Here is an 18790-nt window from a genome sequence, read left to right as displayed (position 1 = left end):
TGGCAGATTAGCAGTGAATTTCGGAACGCAGCCAGTGTTTCTTATCTCGACTCTTGATCGATTTTCGATAAATCGATGCAGCATATATGGCGGCGCCTACGCGCGGAGCCTGAAAGTGAATAACCTGCGGTAATTGCAAGTTGATTAACGAGTTATCAATGCAAGTTATGTGGCAATCGCGTTATCGGGATAACGAGTCATGTCAGAATAGATACCGGCTTCTGTGTTTTCTGCGACGACATTGATTCGGATGTGTGTGTATGTGTGTGTGCACGTATTTAAAACCGGTGTTACGTGTGCAGTTTTAAAATGAACGCCGAGGACGAAACGTGGTTATTGTTATTTCCAATATGTATCAACGCGATAATGTCTGTGAGTGCGTACTATTTGACTGTTCAACTAATTCCGAAGATAAAATCCATGTTTGTCAAAGCTAACCTCTACGGTATTGACATGAGTAAGAGGACCAGTGATAAAGTGTAAGTGACAAGAAAATTATTTGAGTTTAATGGTATTTTGTATATAATATTATTTATCATCACATTCATTTTTCTGTAAATCTTTGTACACAACGATGCGTGTACATGATGACCGGTTTATTTTTGCAGACCGGAGGCGATAGGTGTTGTTACCGGATGTGTGTTTCTCATAATAATGTTCCTATTTATTCCTGTACCATTTACAGATCATATACTTAAAAATGAAAACTTTCCTCACGATAAGGTACGATGAGAAACATTATAAATAAAAAGCTAATAGTAATTTAATCAAATCTTTTTTTTTTGCAATTTGTTTTAGAAAATCAATTGAATTTAAAATGAACATTTTTTTAACTAATATTTTTAGAAATTTATGTTTTAATTTAAAAATATATTTATACTATGATATTATTATATGTTTTTGTTTTAAAAAATATATATAATTGTGTAAATAATATAAAGAACAAGTTTTTTTTCATGTATATTACAGTTTGTTGAATTTCTGGCTGCGTTACTGTCCATATGTTGCATGCTACTTTTGGGATTTGCCGATGATGTCTTGGACTTACGTTGGCGACACAAATTACTTTTACCTACTATAGCATCCTTGCCATTATTGATGGTTTACTATGTTAATTTTAATTCCACGGTAATCATTATACCAAAACCACTGAGACCGTGGGTTGGTTTCTCACTGGATTTATGGATACTTTACTATGTATATATGGGAATGCTGGCTGTATTCTGTACAAATGCGATAAACATATTAGCTGGGATCAATGGTTTGGAGGTTGGTCAGAGTTTAATCATTGCCACGAGCATTCTCATCTTCAATGTTATAGAATTATCTGGCAGTCAATGGAAGGCGCATCAATTTTCAATATATTTTATGCTACCTTATATAGCAACTTCTCTCGCATTATTCAAATTTAATTGGTAAGTTATAGTATTTTTTTGCATAAATAATAATTCTTTTTTAATATTATAATAATAAATTTAAATATATAAAAAGGATATTTTTAAACATAGATTTAAAATTTTCAAGCAAATAAGAGTTTTATATGTATAAATCAATTAACATCTATATTTTGTCAACATAATATTTTAATGTATATAAATTCAGTGTATAATATTACATTAGTGTACATTGAGTATCGAGTATGAATTAATATCACAGTCGGGTGCGACCAGTATGTCAATAGTAATCTAGTTTAGCATAAAAATTTTCTACCAACCAGTCGTACTTCCATGTGTTATTGAGAATCGTTTCAGGCGCAAAGTAGGAATCTCTAGATTTAGAAGCTCTCAGAAGACTGGTTTTACCATCCAACCATAGTCCGCTTCCTATTAGATCCTCAACGAACGGCACATCTATAGTCTTTTCGATATCAATCTCCTTAGACCGAACCTTATTGCGAAGACCGATAATAATATTTGCAGGCGCTTGGCACAGATTGCAGTACCATCCGCCATAGTGATTTAAATCTCCTATGACTAATCCTAAAATATCTCTCTCGCTGGTGTCTCCATCCAATTGCTGTCGCAGTACAAGTGAGTTAGATTGATAGGCGTTACGCATCAAGCCGACAGTGTACGCGCCGAGCGTTATCGTTGTTTTGAGCGGATGCTGCCAAAAGAAGCCGTATACCGACCATCTTAATCTAAATCCAATAGGCTGAGGCCAACCATCGTACACTTTGAGGAACATTAATGCCCTGGAGTTCAGTATCTGTTCAGGTTCCATCATTACATAGATGTCATCGTCCCTTAAATTCTGTACTAAACTCTTGATTTTATCCCAGATGTATTTCGATACTATCCTCAATGGTTTGCGAGACTTTGTTGCTACGTTGATGTATAAGATCTTTTTTTGCTGCCGCTGTAATAGTCCCTTGGACAGTTTGTGTCGAAAATTATCCTCCGCATTGTTAAAATCACAAATTACAAAAAGATCCACCACGTTATAGAGTTCCTCTACTATCACTTCGGCGATGCCTGAATTGTATTCACTCAGAAAGAAGGTGTGGATAATGTGTCTAGCAGTTTTACGACGTTTCAAACTAATGTTCTGCTTCGACGCCATGATCGCTCTCCATACGACTTCAGGCTGTCCGCAATCCCAGCCATGCCATCCTTGATTGCAAATACATCTTTCCAGATATTCATTGCTTCTCATCTTATGCTCGTCTACTCCAAATTTCCAGCATACAGTGTGATTATATATTTCAAACAGCCTAAAAGTTTTGACATCTTTCAGTACTATCTCTCCATTGATTGTCTGATAAATTGGTGATTTTTTACGATTGCCTTGATTTATTTGTAGTTCCTTTAATAACAAACAAAAAAAAACAAATTTTAGTTTTATTATAGAATATCTCGAATAAATTAATCATATACATTATTAATTTGCATTAGTTATACCTGCGATGCCTCAAATTTGACAAAACTGACAGATGCACGAGTCGTTGATATAGTTAATTCAGCCGGCGGGGTTGTGGCGACATAGATCATAACAATTAAAACCTGCAAGATTAATAGAGTATACAGCAACGCCAGTTTCCCATCTAGGCGGACCTGCATGGCATCGATCCCTGTGCTCAAAAGGTCTAATATTTCATTTTATGTCTCTGGAGAAAAATTTTGCTGGCTGTCAAAGACATTTTCGTTAAGATCCTAATCCCATGAGCATCATCTGAGAACAGAGAATAACACAATTATCTTATTTTTGCTGTTATTAATACAATGTATATATGATATTTGTGTAAATATGTCTTCTTATAATGATAGGCTTCATTATATTTACATCATGATATCCTTTAAATTTACATCTTTACTTGGAATCGATTTTCAGCTTATTCGCGTATTTCTATATAACGTAAAATTCATTGACCTCATTTCTCCAGCATTTCATATTTCCTGTATATGTGTGTGTGTGTTCTGTACGTGTGTGTATATATATTTTTTATTGTCAAATCGTAATTATTCTATACAATCGCGAAATTGCATTAATCAACCGCATTGCGGTAAAAGTCGTGCGATAGCTTGTCGATTAGGTTCACCGCGTGAGTTAAACGTCCCGGCAGCTCCATCCGCCCCGCACGCATGTGTCATCGACACTGCTAAATATTACGTAATAAAGCGTCGCTCACAATGCGATTTCCATCGACGGTATCACCAGGGTTTCGTTGTGATGTCCTTTGCACGAGGATGTCACCGTGACGCAACGTGTCATTTAATTCGCGATGACCGCGATCTCTCTCGTTGGATCGTCTACGCCAGTCCTGACGAATAATTTAAATGGATCCCACGGCGACTATACGATCGGCAACCGGCGTGGACGTGCGATACCGCACATATTTTTAATCCTGCCAATAGTCGCTAGCTGGCTGGTCCCCGTTGATCGGGACTCCAAAAGATACAAAGGGATTCCTTTTGTCTCCAGGCCGGGTAGCAGCACACACAGACACACCGCGACGACGTGAAAAACCACGCCCGAGTGCCGCACCAGCCAGCCGGCGATCTGCCCGTGTATTCATCGACGAACACACTCTCGACACAAACGCGATCGTGACTATTCGCAAGGCGCACGCGTCTTAGAGAGGCATCTCGTTAACCGTGCTGGTCTATATATCATCCCCCGTTGTCGAGCACGAGTAATCGTCTTGCGGACGAGTCGGGCCCGCCCATGAGTCAGAAGCCAGATATCTCACATTATTCCCGCAAAAATTAAATTCTACAACGAAAATGAAAACTCTCGATATCACATATGGCTTCATCTTCTTATATGATTCTCCAAATATGATTCTCAAATGCGTTCACGTGTTTGTAGTCATCATGGTCGTTCTTCGTCCTTCCTTATAGTCGTGGAGTAATGGCGTATCAAACTGGTTTCTTCAGCATATGATGTCTTATATATATTTAATATATTCATGAATTTTTTTATTTTTATATAGGATACCAGATCTCTCTGTATAAATAGCACATATTGTTAAAAAAATAAAATTTTAATACAATATTATGTGAGGCAAAATTAGGATGTATTTAAATAATATAATTTGTTAAATAATATAAAATATAATTATGTTAAGATAAGATTATAGGATTAATAATTATAAAAATAACAATTTTGTTTAAGGTATCCATCGCAGGTTTTTGTGGGCGATACATTTTGTTACCTTTCGGGAATGACTTTTGCTGTTGTTGGTATCATAGGTCATTTCAGCAAAACGACTCTATTGTTTTTCATCCCTCAAATAATCAATTTTCTATATAGTGTGCCACAGCTTTTTCATTTTGTACCATGTCCTAGGCACAGATTACCAAAGTAAGTTTCAGAGACAGTTAAAAAACATTATTTATAAACAATTTTGTTAAAAAATTTATGATGAGAGAAACATTATGTATATATTCTTTTTATCCATAGGTATAATAAAGAAACTGACAAATTGGAGCCTAGCATAACTGTATTTAACAAATCAGAACTGAACACAATTGGTATATATTATAAATGTGGCACATACACACACATATTAGTAAAGAAATTATTCATAATATTGTATAATGCCATTATATTATAAAATTCAATTTTTCTTTACTCTAGGAAAACTATTAATGTGGATACTAAAAACGTTCAAATTGATAAAGTGGCAAGAAGATGGAAATGGTATTGTAACTTGCAATAATCTAACTTTGATCAATTTTATATTGATCAACACTGGTCCATTAAAAGAACCGACACTAACAACGATTTTATTAATAATTCAGGTAACAATATATATTTTTTTAGTATAAGTATATATATATGTGTGCATTATTTAAAAAATACTTAATGTCTTTCAGGTTATTAGCAGTATATTGGCATTTATTATTAGATATCCTCTGGCTTCCATATTTTATGATATTTGAATAAATGTAAGATTACATATATTTTCTTATGTATAAAAAATATGATGTACATATTTGAAAAAATTATACATGATCATCTTTCTTTCTCTCTTTAGTAGCTATTGCAAATATAGATTTATCAAAATATCATATTATAGTTTATAAATCACAAATTTATTGTATTTATATGTATATGATCAATATGTATATATGTGATTATAATTCTCTTCTCTTTATTACAGAATTTCGTAGGTCTATTTTCAAATTTTACACGATGCCATTTTGTACTAAAAAATATGTTAAAGATATTCAATTTATTAATGCATTTTTTATTTTCTACAGGATAAAAAATAAGTAAATACAGATTTTCATATAAATTTCTTATTATATGAACAATTATGTACATATTTCAGTTAAAAACATTATTACCTGATGTACATAATAATACAAAAAATTCATGCTTTTAATAATAGGCTACTGTCTTTACATGTTTTTTTTTTTTTTTTTTTTTTTTTTTTTTTTTTTGTAAAGTATTTTGAGCAAATGGCATTAATAAATATGATTTATGCTCTCGAAATTTGAGAATTACAATTATAAAGTAATTCACAAATACATATCAAATTTTAATATTTGCATATATTAACACAACATAGATAAACAGAAACGTACAAATAAAACTTGCACTTCTAAAAAAAATTGCCTATAAATATCAGTTTATAATAAATATTTTAAAGCTTTGATGATCTGTGCAAACGCATTTTTTATATCACTAACCTTTTTTGTGCAAATCAGAAATTAAATGCAATTAAAAATAAAGTACCATTATATAAGCTTCACACGGTCTTTTGATATAAAATAATATGGAATAAACTACTTGTATATTCCTAATCAATTTTTCTGATATCCTGTGTGATGAAGATGGATACACGTTAATACAAAATTTGATCCTTTAGATTTGGTAACAGTGCATACTTTTTTATTATTTTAATTTTTCGATAATTTAAGACATAGGATTCGGGATAAATCGGGAAGGCGTCCGAATGATGTCCATACCCAATCTATTCTGTAAATTAAGTTGTGTTTTTGCAGCATCTCTCAGACTGTATATGTGTGTGAGTTCCATGGATGTACGACACAACTCCAAAGCTTTATCAAATAATCTTATTGCTTCCTCTATGTTCCCTCTGTAAATAAAAATATATAATTGGTAATATAAAAATATATTTACGCAAGATACAAGTTTTAATTATAAAGAAAGAATGCCTTTAAAAAACATACCTTTGCACTTCGATACTTCCTAATGATTCATATGCATGCTCACATTTCTCATCCGTCTCTAATGCTTTGTGAAAATATTCCACAGCTTTATCAATATTACCATTCCATTGTAATTGTAACAAGCCTCTATGCACATAGACAGTTGCATTCTTTGGATCTATCTCTATAGCTTTAGCAAAATACATATCCGCTTTATTGTATTGTTGAGTTTCAGCCATCATCTATAATAATCATTAAAAATTTCATCAATGCAATCAGAATATATACAGTAATAATAATTTATTTATTCTTTTTTTAATTTGCGACTTTATTACTTCTTTCAATATTAAGAAATTATACCTGAGCATACAACATGTAGCATTCAGAACGATCCGGGAATTTTATGAAAGCTTTTTCAAAATCTTTCATTGCCTCTTCGGCTAGTGTCACATCTCTGTTGAAGATTGCGAAACGATAATCTGTGTAACATTTTTGCACATATGCAACACCAAAATCTGGGTTATAATGAATTGCCTTTTCATAATCGCTTTTAGCTTCATCTATTCTATTCATGAGTAAATTCACCTGAATTGAAAAACAATTGTTATTAAATTATTTCATAATATATAATCTTACTCTTATAAAAACATGCAATAGAAAAAATATGTAATACCTGTCCTCTATGATGATAAATATCACCATAATTTGGATCCATACTAATAGCTAATTCAAAGTCCTTGAAAGTCATGAATGGATTGTCAAGTTGCATATGTAAAGTCGCCCTCTTTATTAGGGCGTTTACTTTCACGTCTTTGGACGTTTCTTCGCTATTTAATATACTCTCGAAATCTTGAATCGCAGCATCGTGCTCGCCCAAGAGAAGATGAAATGTAGCTCGGAAAAGTAATACTTCCATTTTAGACGCAGGTAACTCGTTAAATTCAGAACTCTTTATAATTTCTGTGCACAACGGTATTATATCGTCATACTCTTCGTCTTTTAATGCTTGTAATGGTTTTTTGAAAAATCTGTGATAATTGAATAATGGTAAACATTATAATTAAATTAAGAGAAAAAACATCATAATTACTATAGAAACTCTTGTGTTAATACTTACTTTGGGATATCTTCTAGATGTTGAAGTTTAGTAAATACTGGATCATTAGGAAAAGATATAATGTAAGTTTTGATGAAATGTTTGCTTGGCATTATGAATTTTTTTTTTGCTAAATTTTCCTGAGCATGTTGCTTTCCTGAAAATAATTTTTACTTTATTATTCAATTTTTTTACTTTTCAGAGTTTTTTGATTTGTGAAAAATAGCATTTTATTTAACACCAAAATGTTTTTACATATATATAACTCACCAAGCTTTCCCAAGACTTTATCTGCCATTGAAAGGGAAGTTTGATTAGAAAAGCCTTCATGAATACATGCGGCAGTGACATCTTCCAAGGCAGCTTCCAAATCTCCTATCTGTTCCAAAGCACGTGCTCGGCGTAACAAAGCTTTTGCATATTTTGGATTTAATTCCAATGCTTTTGTACAATCTTTCTTTACAGCAATATAATTTTTCTGCAAATTTACTATTATAATGCATAAGAACTAGTAATTATAATATATATAGTTAATTCAGACAATCAACAAGTATTACACTTGTATACTATATCCACTATTATTATAACTAATTATATTACCAATTGTTCATATGCAGCTGCCCTATTTTGGTAAAAAGTTGCGAGGTCCTCTTTATTCTCGTCTGGACAAATGTCAATGGCTTCATTATATCGTGATATGGCTTCATCATATTTTCCCATTTTGAATTGTACATTCCCTTCATTCTTGTATCTTTGTGCCTTTTGTAAAGGAGTCTAAAATGAAAGTTTGCATGAGTTAGTCATATTTTGTGTATCAATCTAACTCCATTATGCTATCTTCTGTAACTTATAGTAATCTAAAGATATATATGGTATATATAGTACCAATTGTGGAGGCTATTATATGGCTACATGGACAATTATTTCATTGACAAATTCAATATTTTTTTAAAAAGATAAACAAATATATAACAAAAATTCATTATCAGAAATTAATATCATAGTCTTGTCAAAATTCTCATTTGAATGTAAAATCGATATTTATTACTAAATTATATCATTTGTATATTTGCAGCTACTTCTATTTATTGAAAATTATCATTTGTGATAACAGCAATAACTCAATGGAATTCTATTTATGACTCATCAGCTAAGAATAATACTTTAATACATATATTAATTTATTGTTATTGCTAATGACGTTTTTCAAAAATTAAAAAATACTGACAAATACAATGTAGAAGATATTTTCTCTTTTTTTTTTTTCTGAATTAACTATTCTCGTCAGTTAAATAAATTTTCGTGATAGTGACTCATAATCCACGATCTCTTAACCTCCGACTCAGCCTCGGGGGAAGGCACTTTTGGTGGACAGTCGCCGTCGATGGAGATCTGCTTGTCGGCAGGCGCCCCATTCTCCTTGGACGACGTCGCGCCGCTCCTGAACTTATCACGTTCCGATTTGGTGATCCTATCGCTGCTGCCGCTGCTATTATTCTTGTTCTTGTAATACATGTAGCCGAGGCCGAGGGCGACCGGCGCCCCGACCACCAGGGCGAGTTGCCATTTTGGCAGCGGACTGCTGCCAGCCACGCCACTCGTGGCGGTCATAATTCCTTCGACCGGGAATTATTATTCGCGCTTGGACACGGTCACGATGCGACACCGGTACCACGATGCAGACGACCGCGAATCTCTCACCGATGTAACTGGCGAGTCTGCGACAAAACGCCAAGTCCAAGCGACGATCATGCGGATACACGCTCGCGCGCTTATTCCAGACCTGGTGCCGTTGCTGCTTCGCGTTGCACACGATCCTCTCGATCGTCTTCGACAAAGACCACCGACCAAGTCGAACTGATATCTAATATCTGATGCTATTTCATGACGGCTCACGCGCTCACGAGAGTTCGTAAAAAGTTTCGCCGCGCCCTCTCGACAAATATTACTGAAGAAACACCCGGAGTTCTTATAAAAAATATGTGAAGTTGTTGTTTTTTGTATGATAAGAGAATTACGGATAAGAAAAAATTTCAATAAGGAAAACATTTCAAATAGAAAATTTTTGAAAAATTTGTTCTTTGTAGTTACATATTTGGTACTCTCTCTCTTTACAGCTATAAAGAACAGACCTATCATCTTTTTCACAATTTAAAATATTCATCAAAAAATATATTAAATATGATATATTAAAGGATATATTAAGGAGGATACATTAAATATACTATTTTAAAAATCTAGTCAATATTTTATTCATAATTTTTTAAATATCGAATATATTCGATAATATCGACTAACGATAAACATGTCTAGCCGGAAAAATGGCGACGATCTGTCAACAGCAGCTACGTTTTATCAAATACTATGCCACTGCTAACCCATTGCAACTGAGAAAACTCGCAAAATATGGAAGCTTTCGCCACAAAGCATGCTAAACGACCGAAAGTGTTCTTTTCGTCGTAGACAATTTTAACGGACATCGAATTTTACGTATTTTCGTACAAAACGCGATTCTTCGCTGCGACATTTATTACTACAATGGCACTACAAGAGGACGAAAACACCTGGTAAAGTGATAAAACACAGCTATTTTATCTCATCGAGGAATGTCATATTTTTTTGCCATAAACGCAAACTGCTGTTGCATTAATATACAATATTAATCGTTTACATGCGAATCGAGATCTGTAGTATGCTTGTGTTTTGTGATATATACATATCAAATTTGTATGTAAAAAAAGTTTGAACGTAACGTTATCCGTATATTACGTAATCGTTCTATACGAAGTGCAGTAGAATGTAGCGAAGAAGTAATGACACGTGATATAATTTGAAAGTTTGCTAATTAGTATGCGCTAATCAATATGTTACGTTCATACAAATTGTACATATCTACATATTGCGTACAATCATTTTATATACATTTTCATTTTTTACATAGTTTCTGCAAATAACAAGTTTTTTTTGTTTAGTTTTATCTCTAAGTTAATTCTTTAATATTTCAGGATATTAGAATTGGAAGCAGCGCTGCTTGATACAGAAGCACCATCTGCATCTGATATATATGCCATTTGTAAAGGCCAACCAATCCCTACAAATTTAAGACCCGATGTTTGGCAGGCTTGCCTCTATGTTACTGATCGACGCGATCAATTGAGCCAATTTAATGAAGTTTTTGATTTACCTGAACAAAATATAATTCGTGATGACTGTCAACAATTAGTCGGTAAGTATGTAGAAAGGATATTACATAGGTTTCTTATTCAGTAGCCTTATTTATATTTATATTAACTAAGACTTATTTTCAAATATTATAGCAAAACTTGGCAATGATGATGAAGATAAAGTCTCTGTAGTTTCTGACCTTGAATCCATATTAACATTTTATTGTAAAAATAAATGCAAACAATATGAAAGAGGAAATGGATGGATAGAATTATTGGGTCCTTTAATAGCTTTAAAATTACCACGTGCTGCAACTTATAATCTTTTTGAGGCAATAAGAGATATCTATATTCCAAGGTATATATACGTATCATATATTCATATATAAGTAGATGATTACTAAGTAAAATAGGCATCATCTTATTGATAATGCAAGAAATTTTGTTAGCAAGGACTATGTTAATGTAAAATCAGTTATTTATCATTTTTTCTATAATATATATATTTTAGAGGCGAAACATACAGCTCAGTTTTAAGATTACTGCTGCTCTATCATGAACCAGAATTGTGCTCGTTTTTGGATACGAAAAGGATATCACCCGATCAATATACAAAAGTATGGATGAATACACTATTTGCTGGTGTTTGTTCATTGCCAGCAATCTGTACTATGTGGGATCTGTATTTTATGCAAGCTGATCCATTTTTCATGCTGTTTCTTTCACTTATTATGATTATAAATGCCAGGTAAATCTCAATTAAATTGGTATTTTACTATATTTGTTAGTAACATTATATAATTTTCATCTTGTAATCTTCATCTGTAGAGAACAAATCTTAAGTATGAAAGACGAGGAGAAGCAAAATATAATAGATGCCATAGCAATAATGCCATGTGCTCTAGAAGCAGAGGATGTAACCGATTTCTGTTCCTTGGCACAGTACTACGCAATGAAAACACCAACATCTTTTAAACAGGATTTGTACCCCATAATGTTCGGCGAACATTCTGATGAGAAGTTAATATCTCATGCATTATGCTTACCAGTATCGGCACAAGAATTAGTAGAAAATGCTATTGAAGCTCCATCCATACCTAATACTGTCGAGGTTGTTAGATTCTTTCTCGTAGACTGTAGACCTGCAGAACAGTATAATGCAGGCCATTTACCAACAGCATTTCATCTTGATTGTAACTTGGTAAATATTATCAATTATAAGAATATTTGTATCAAGCCATTTTTAAAACTCTTACTAAAATGATATGTTTATATGCTTTAATTTTTTATATATATTTAAGATTCAAAACAATTACAAAAAAAGATTAAATATATTTGTTTGTTTTTAGATGCTTCAAGAACCTGCCGCGTTTGCTACAGCAGTGCAAGGTTTATTGCAAGCTCAACGCCAAGCGCTAGCTGTTGGCTCGCAAGCTGGTGGAGAACATCTTTGTTTTTTGGGAAGTGGTAGACAAGAGGAAGATCGTTATACGCATATGGTAGTAGCATCCTTTTTACAAAAGCATACACAATATGTGAGCATGGTTACTTCTGGGTATCAAGGTGAACTATATTTCTATTTATTTATGTAGATTTTGAAGTTGATAAATTATTTTTATACCATTATATAATTTTTTATTTTGTTTTTCAGCCATTCATGAATATTTCGGTGATGAAGTGGTATCAAGTCTCGTTGATCATAATTCGCAACATTGTCTGGTATGTAATACTAACATGTCGGAAGAAAATTCAAACGAAGCGAGCCCTGTGAAAGTTAAAAATAACAATTCCGATCTTTTGGGGAAAATCGGATTAGCTATGAAATTAAAAAGCCAAGAAGTAAAAGGAAAACTGTTCGATTATATCGTTAATCCTACGGCGAACGTCAATAGCAATACAGAAAAGAGAGATAGTAAAGATTTAGACTACATAAAACGTCAAAGAAAAACTGCGCCCGTATTTAGTATAGACGACGATCAAGAAATAGGTAGGCATTTTTCGAACTATCTTGAAATATAGTTTCTATATATAAACTGTTTATAAGAAAAAATTATAAATTAAATCTGATAAATCCATTTCTCATAGATATGACTATGACTAATAATGAAAGTGAAGAGCCTATTGAAGTAGTATCTATACAGCAATGGATGAAAGATCCTAAACTATTACATTCCTTTAAATGCCAAGAGGTGAAAGTCAATGGTGATCTCTGTGATAGGTGAATGTATAACAAGAACGAAATTTTCTCTTGTATATAAAAACGATCGCATTTGCACACACATTTCCTCTGTTTCAGTCAACTACTGGTTACCGATAGTCATCTTATAGTACTACGAGAAATCCCGGAGCGAAAAGGTGCCGCGCATGTAATTGTGAAACGTCCTTTAACGAGTATCGTTAAAATAACGTCGAGAAAGCGACATGCCGATCTAATAACTTTTAAATACGGTACAACACAATATAATGATACGGTTATTTCCGATATGGATAAGTTTCTTATACCCAATGCAAGCGAAGCGACTAAATTGATAACACAACAAATCATGAAACAATTAAAAACATCTGATTAATATCACAGACACATATTTTATTTAAAAAATTCGAATTACTGTACAAAAATCATAAAATCCAATTTTTAATGAGAAATTTTTCTAACAAATTCAGTTTTGACAATATGCAAAAGTATTTAACTTTTTTTGTTATATAGTTATTTAGATTTTTATTTGTTTGTATATATATATATATTGTCTATTATATTAAATATTGTCATTTCTCAAAATTAATATAAAAGTATTGATATGTACAATAAGTAATTCGAAATTCATGAACTTTTTAATATTATGTAAAAATAATTCTAATTGTTGATATGTCAAAATATATTGATTACTGATTTTTTTGTATATAAAAATTATGATTTTGTCATGTTATGAACAGATAAATTTAATTCTTATATAACTTCTTATATGTTTCATTAACACAATGATTTTATGCATGTACATTATTTAGATAGTCACAATTTTTCTCAACATCAGGGTGGATGACTGACCTAAAAACCAATGCGTTCATAACTTTGTAAATCACATTTATATATAATTGTTATATTAACCATACAAGAGAGAATACATTTTAGATTTCTATTAGAAATATCTAAAGGCCTTAAATTTTTTGTTGCATAACAGTTTTCATAAAACTTTCGCAATGCTAATATTTATTCATTTGATTAGAGACTGAGATCTTGTAGAAAATAATCGAGAGAAGTAATGAATAAACAATTAATATTGTTTTTTAATACACATGTGCCTAACTAATGCACATTGTTAATTATTCTTTGGTTGTGACATATAATATAAATGAATATTGAAACAGAAATAATTTAATTGATAATTTTATTCCTAACACGATTTGAAGACATTTACTATCTGCTGTTATATAAAATTTGCATTTTGTAGATTGCCATATTGTGTTTTTGTAGGACAAATCTGTTTATATAAATTATGTAAGTGATTATTAAGTGCAATGTTTGCAAGCAAATAGTATCTTTCACATCTTGTTTGTTGCTAGCATTTTTCAAAGAGTAGTTAAAAAGCTACATAAAAAAAAAAATACTTTCAAGAAAAGATTATATTTACCAATTAAATCTTCTTGTGTGTGCGTATATTTGTGAATATTTGTACTTAACATTTTTTTTTTTTTTTTAGATTACGTTAACTGCAAAAATATATAAGATGTCCCTGAAATTTTCAAGTAAACAAAATCTGACGACTTACTTCAGGAACACTATATAGTTTTGCATTTGTGATGTATTTATATATAAAATAAGTTATAGTAATTTATAATTGCATTACTTCTGATTATAATCTTTGACAATACCAATCATGTGAGATAATGTTCCTTACACATGTTCTACTAATAAATATAAATGAGTTTGCTCTTGTTACAGCTATTTAAATATAATTTGTGCATATAGCTTTTTTACATTCATTCATAACATTCATAAACTAATTAAAAATTCATTGAAATATAAAAAGCAATTTAAATATCTACAAATTATAACAAATTTATCAGAAGACTAGAAAATTCATATATATGTTGTTGATAGTTTAAGTATTACCATAAATTTGCTAGTAATAATATTCAACATATACATAATTTTTCAATTAAACTATGAGACGAATAACATAATAATTTTTCAACTTTCTTGATATGTAGTACACATCATATGTGTATATGTGATAGAACTTTTCCATGTACGAGCTTCCAAATAGACTATTTGGAAATAAAAAATATAAATAAATTATATGTGGACAGCATTCAAAAATTTACTTTTAAGGAATTGTACGTTTAAAATGTGTATGTTTGTGTATAAAGCTTGACAACTATTAGATATCTGTTTATAGATATGTGTGTGTGTGTAAATAAAAAAGCCATGTGTGTATAATATAAAAAATAATATATATATAATAAAGATTTTAACAAAATAATCCTTTAATTTGCATATTACACTCCTTTATTGAATTAGTATAAACAGTATATAAGATATATTTACACAGATTGTGGTATCAAAATTTGATGTCTCAAAATATGTATCATATATAACTCACATATATCTTAAAATTTATTCTATTTTTGAATATGTTTAAAAAAATTAAAATGTATCAAAATATAAAGTTATTTGAATTTTATAATTTGACACACACATATATAAAATTTCTTTAATTTTAAAAGTAAAGAGATTAGTATTGCTAATTAATTCTTATAATCTGAATCTGTCTAATTCTCTATTAATTTGCTAATAAAAAATTGTAATGTTCTGATTTGTAAACAGTCATTATATTAAAATTAACATATTGAATATATTATACAATATATAACATAATTTTTGAAAACTATTGTGTAAAGTTTGTATTATCACGAAGAAAAAAATTTATAACAATTTAATATTAATGGTAATACACACTCTATCACTTTGTTTCATAATTTTATTTGTGGCACACATGTTTATTATTTTAAAAATTTAATATTGATACTGTGTATGTGTGTGTTTATACTAGAAGTTTTCTGCTTTCTGTCGTCTCCTTAGATTGAGTGTTTTGTACAGGATTTTTTGAATATAAAATAATGGCTAAACTTACCATAGCTATAGAAATGACAGTATTTGTATTAATAACTATATTAAACAAAATCCAGCATAACACTGCTGTAAAAATCAGTTCCATTGCACTAGCAAAAGTCTTTAATATAGAATTTAAAGTTTTCAAGAAGAAACTTGTTATTATTCCAACAATTGCATTATTTAACATAATTAATATTATTTTCGGTTGCAAAGATGAACTGATTTCAACGTTATTAAATGTATCGCTAACACTGTTCTTGAATGTTGTCAATAAAACAATTGCTATAATATTGCAGAAAATACTGTCAATATACATAAATACATTTTGTACAAAAATGTCAATGTCTGCACCTTGATGCTTGAGCAAGTATTCATTATAAACACCAGCTAAACAAGAGCATGTTGTCTGAAAGTAGAAAATTTTTCAGAAAATGATCATGTCTCCAGTCATACAAATATTACCAATAAAATTTAATATACCTGTATAAGAATTAGAAATAGAGAAATATCTACATGGAATTCTGTGTCAAAGACATGGACATCAAAATGTTTTATCATACAACCAACTGTCAAGATTACTAGTGAAAACCACTGTATCGTAGACAATTTTTTGCGAAAAATGACCTAGAAAGAATCTATATAGAATGTATATATAAAGAAGAATGAATCTATAAAGAATGTATATAAAGCTCATTCAACATTTATTATCCTTCTGTTATCATGCTAAAAAATATATCACCAATATACTTGAAATATGATTCCCGTAAGCACAACGCGAAATTGCAGCAAAATATAGTATGTTGTAGGATCAAATCTAGCCAAATTGACAAATGCTAGATTGTTGTAGAGACAGTATAAAAATGCAGGTATCATATACAGTAGAAGCACTAAAAATGGACAGAAATTTTCTTTAGTCCTTTGTGAATCTCAATGACACCAGATATTTATAGCACAAATTTCTGAAATTCTTTATCTATTATTATAGTCTCACCCTTTTTATTCTTCTTTGTCTCCTGAATTAGAGTTAAAATACTATTGCTGTAAATTAAAATAAGTTAATTAAAACTAGGATGACCCCCCCAGTTGTACAAATTAAATTTCCAAATTGTTTTACTTACTCCTTACAATAGAGTGCTGCAGATATAACTAATTTTAAAACTTCTGTCATCAATACAACTGCCACAGTATTATACTCATAACGACCACTTCTTTGAGACCATGTCACAAGAATACCTGTATAACAGATTAGTATCATAAATTCTGACATTGTTCTTTCATGACAAAACCAACATATTATTAATATTTTAGTTAAATGTGTAAAAATTTATTCTGTTACCGATTTATTATTTATATTGATAGAAATAAAAACTGTACAATACATGGCCATGTCATCAACATACCTTGATTTATAAAAAGAGCTATATAGGAAATAAATATGACAGAACTCCATCTTCCCGGAAATAACTCGCTCCAACTTATTCCTCCCATTTTTCTGTTATTTTTTTTTTTTTTTTTTTTTTTTTTTTTTTTTTTTTTTAATTATATCAACGTACACTATTTTGGCAAAACATTGTGACAGCGGTTCCTTTATCGTACTTCATGCGCACCTTAATGCCAAATCATTGCGCGAACTAATCAACTAGCGAAGGCCGGATATTAATTCTGATATCACTTGGATACGAAAGATACATCTACGCGTGTATGTAACTACATTTGTTCAACAACTTCAAAAATTTGTCAAATTTAATATATACACATATATACATATATATATATATATATAAACTGACAAATTCGAGATATTTTCAACATTTTTTACTTATTTTATTTTTTAAATATATCACAGAATATAAATTTTTTATACACATTTTATTGTTATAAAATATTCTTCAATTCTCAGTGTGATTTTGTGTATGTGTGTGTGTGAACAATAGATCTTCTAATAACTTGGTTTTTTTGAACTATGCAGGAGCGCCCGCGCGATTTAACCACGTTGCGATTGACCACAGCCATTCACAGTGGCTGCTGTTTGGGAGTTTTCCACTGGACCAACCAATCAGAAAGTCCTGTGTTGAATTGGCTACATGGCAAAGTGGACAATCGGGTACCATTCGCCTTCTTCTGGTGCGGGCGACTCGACGCTACAAATGCTCCAAAGCGTTTTGTTTGACAGTCGGTACAAAAAGTTTTCGGGACTTGAAGAATTCTCTATTTGATAACCAATTGCATGACACAAATCTACTTGTAAATATGTGTTCATTCATGGGTCATCTCACGATTCATCTGACATTTGCGACTTCGAATTAGCAATTACTATCATTAAGTAATTACACGTGATCTCGCCGCCGGTTCTCTCCTTATCTTCACTTACACACGTATATGTTGCTCTCTGTCTTTTTTCTTCTAAATGCATTCCATTTATCGCTTTATCTTCTTCGCATTTTTGCGAATCGAGCAGTAAAATCGAAGGGGCACAGTATGCCACACTATCTGTTCGTTATCTATTCGTAGAAGTTGAATAGGAGTGATTTAAAAATATGTGTGAACTTGACTCCTCGAAGAGGAGATCTTTGTATATATGCTCTTTATCAAATGCTGCGTGCGCGTGCGTGTATGTGTGCGTGGATATGACAGATCCCGTAATGGTTCCGCTAGCGTGGGCGTATATGTGATATATGTGTGGTGTGTGTAGTTTGTGTTTTCTCCCGATTAAATCCCGATTACCGGCTCGTGTGATCCTCTTTCGAAATTTTGTCTTTTCGGATAGCGCCGCTTTGCTTACGATTCTCCCTATCGT

The 18790-nt window shown here is 31.4% G+C and overlaps 6 protein-coding genes across 14 annotated transcripts in view; 3 read left to right on the top strand and 3 right to left on the bottom strand.

The window, feature by feature from the left end:
• Window positions 1-57: 57 nt before the first annotated feature.
• Window positions 58-5599, top strand: LOC115234860 (UDP-N-acetylglucosamine--dolichyl-phosphate N-acetylglucosaminephosphotransferase). The gene is made up of 7 exons (XM_029806217.1): window positions 58-479; window positions 609-723; window positions 970-1415; window positions 4615-4803; window positions 4903-4973; window positions 5080-5243; window positions 5319-5599. The coding sequence occupies exons 1-7, from the start codon at window positions 310-312 to the stop codon at window positions 5382-5384; spliced, it is 1221 nt and encodes a 406-aa protein (XP_029662077.1). The 5' UTR covers window positions 58-309; the 3' UTR covers window positions 5385-5599.
• On the bottom strand, window positions 1571-4545 carry LOC115234859 (beta-1,4-mannosyl-glycoprotein 4-beta-N-acetylglucosaminyltransferase). The gene is made up of 3 exons (XM_029806216.1): window positions 3629-4545; window positions 2901-3171; window positions 1571-2805 (listed from the first exon to the last, which is right to left on the bottom strand). The coding sequence occupies exons 2-3, from the start codon at window positions 3057-3059 to the stop codon at window positions 1675-1677; spliced, it is 1290 nt and encodes a 429-aa protein (XP_029662076.1). The 5' UTR covers window positions 3060-3171; window positions 3629-4545; the 3' UTR covers window positions 1571-1674.
• Window positions 5600-6120: 521 nt separating the features above from the next.
• LOC115234856 (mitochondrial import receptor subunit TOM70) lies at window positions 6121-9653 on the bottom strand. The gene is made up of 8 exons (XM_029806214.1): window positions 9052-9653; window positions 8317-8490; window positions 7987-8194; window positions 7738-7873; window positions 7294-7648; window positions 6981-7205; window positions 6642-6862; window positions 6121-6547 (listed from the first exon to the last, which is right to left on the bottom strand). Exons 1-8 carry the CDS (start codon window positions 9325-9327, stop codon window positions 6364-6366), a joined length of 1779 nt encoding a protein of 592 aa, XP_029662074.1. The 5' UTR covers window positions 9328-9653; the 3' UTR covers window positions 6121-6363.
• Window positions 9654-9994: 341 nt separating this feature from the next.
• Window positions 9995-14024, top strand: LOC115234855 (TBC1 domain family member 23). Its single transcript, XM_029806213.1, has 9 exons — window positions 9995-10283; window positions 10722-10942; window positions 11034-11238; window positions 11392-11628; window positions 11709-12081; window positions 12230-12443; window positions 12532-12867; window positions 12966-13098; window positions 13177-14024. Exons 1-9 carry the CDS (start codon window positions 10255-10257, stop codon window positions 13448-13450), a joined length of 2022 nt encoding a protein of 673 aa, XP_029662073.1. The 5' UTR covers window positions 9995-10254; the 3' UTR covers window positions 13451-14024.
• Window positions 14025-14560: 536 nt separating this feature from the next.
• Window positions 14561-17816, bottom strand: LOC115234861 (UDP-galactose transporter senju). The gene is made up of 6 exons (XM_029806219.1): window positions 17394-17816; window positions 17112-17226; window positions 16985-17031; window positions 16741-16880; window positions 16474-16617; window positions 14561-16399 (listed from the first exon to the last, which is right to left on the bottom strand). Exons 1-6 carry the CDS (start codon window positions 17479-17481, stop codon window positions 15923-15925), a joined length of 1011 nt encoding a protein of 336 aa, XP_029662079.1. The 5' UTR covers window positions 17482-17816; the 3' UTR covers window positions 14561-15922.
• Window positions 17817-18151: 335 nt separating this feature from the next.
• The window catches only part of LOC115234854 (rabankyrin-5), a 10267-nt gene continuing 9628 nt past the window's right edge, over window positions 18152-18790 (top strand). For 2 of the 9 annotated variants that reach the window (XM_029806212.1, XM_029806203.1), the window contains exon 1: window positions 18554-18675. The gene's annotated coding sequence lies outside the window, so the exon portion shown is untranslated. The other 7 variants (XM_029806209.1, XM_029806208.1, XM_029806207.1 and 4 more) reach the window with 7 other exon arrangements.

Source organism: Formica exsecta, unplaced genomic scaffold (assembly GCF_003651465.1).
Source record: "Formica exsecta isolate Colony F162 unplaced genomic scaffold, ASM365146v1 scaffold21, whole genome shotgun sequence".
Taxonomy (NCBI): Eukaryota; Metazoa; Arthropoda; class Insecta; order Hymenoptera; family Formicidae; genus Formica; species Formica exsecta.
This window is presented reverse-complemented; position numbering and strand designations above follow the sequence as displayed.

Excerpts from the sequence above, each read along its gene's own strand:
- LOC115234860 (XM_029806217.1), top strand. The coding sequence starts at position 310 with ATGAACGCCGAGGACGAAACGTGGTTATTGTTATTTCCAATATGTATC. Across the intron at positions 4,804-4,902 it reads CCTAGGCACAGATTACCAAA|GTATAATAAAGAAACTGACA; the intron begins GTAAGTTTCAGA and ends TTTTATCCATAG. Across the intron at positions 4,974-5,079 it reads ATCAGAACTGAACACAATTG|GAAAACTATTAATGTGGATA; the intron begins GTATATATTATA and ends TCTTTACTCTAG.
- LOC115234856 (XM_029806214.1), bottom strand. The coding sequence starts at position 9,327 with ATGACCGCCACGAGTGGCGTGGCTGGCAGCAGTCCGCTGCCAAAATGG. Across the intron at positions 8,491-9,051 it reads CCCCCGAGGCTGAGTCGGAG|ACTCCTTTACAAAAGGCACA; the intron begins GTTAAGAGATCG and ends CTTTCATTTTAG. Across the intron at positions 8,195-8,316 it reads CAGCTGCATATGAACAATTG|AAAAATTATATTGCTGTAAA; the intron begins GTAATATAATTA and ends GTAAATTTGCAG.
- LOC115234855 (XM_029806213.1), top strand. The coding sequence starts at position 10,255 with ATGGCACTACAAGAGGACGAAAACACCTG. Across the intron at positions 11,239-11,391 it reads AGAGATATCTATATTCCAAG|AGGCGAAACATACAGCTCAG; the intron begins GTATATATACGT and ends TATATATTTTAG. Across the intron at positions 12,082-12,229 it reads TTCATCTTGATTGTAACTTG|ATGCTTCAAGAACCTGCCGC; the intron begins GTAAATATTATC and ends GTTTGTTTTTAG.
- LOC115234859 (XM_029806216.1), bottom strand. The coding sequence starts at position 3,059 with ATGCAGGTCCGCCTAGATGGGAAACTGGCGTTGCTGTATACTCTATTA. Across the intron at positions 2,806-2,900 it reads TCAAATTTGAGGCATCGCAG|GAACTACAAATAAATCAAGG; the intron begins GTATAACTAATG and ends TTGTTATTAAAG.
- LOC115234861 (XM_029806219.1), bottom strand. The coding sequence starts at position 17,481 with ATGGGAGGAATAAGTTGGAGCGAGTTATTTCCGGGAAGATGGAGTTCT. Across the intron at positions 17,227-17,393 it reads AGCTCTTTTTATAAATCAAG|GTATTCTTGTGACATGGTCT; the intron begins GTATGTTGATGA and ends TCTGTTATACAG. Across the intron at positions 16,618-16,740 it reads TTACGGGAATCATATTTCAA|GTCATTTTTCGCAAAAAATT; the intron begins GTATATTGGTGA and ends GATTCTTTCTAG.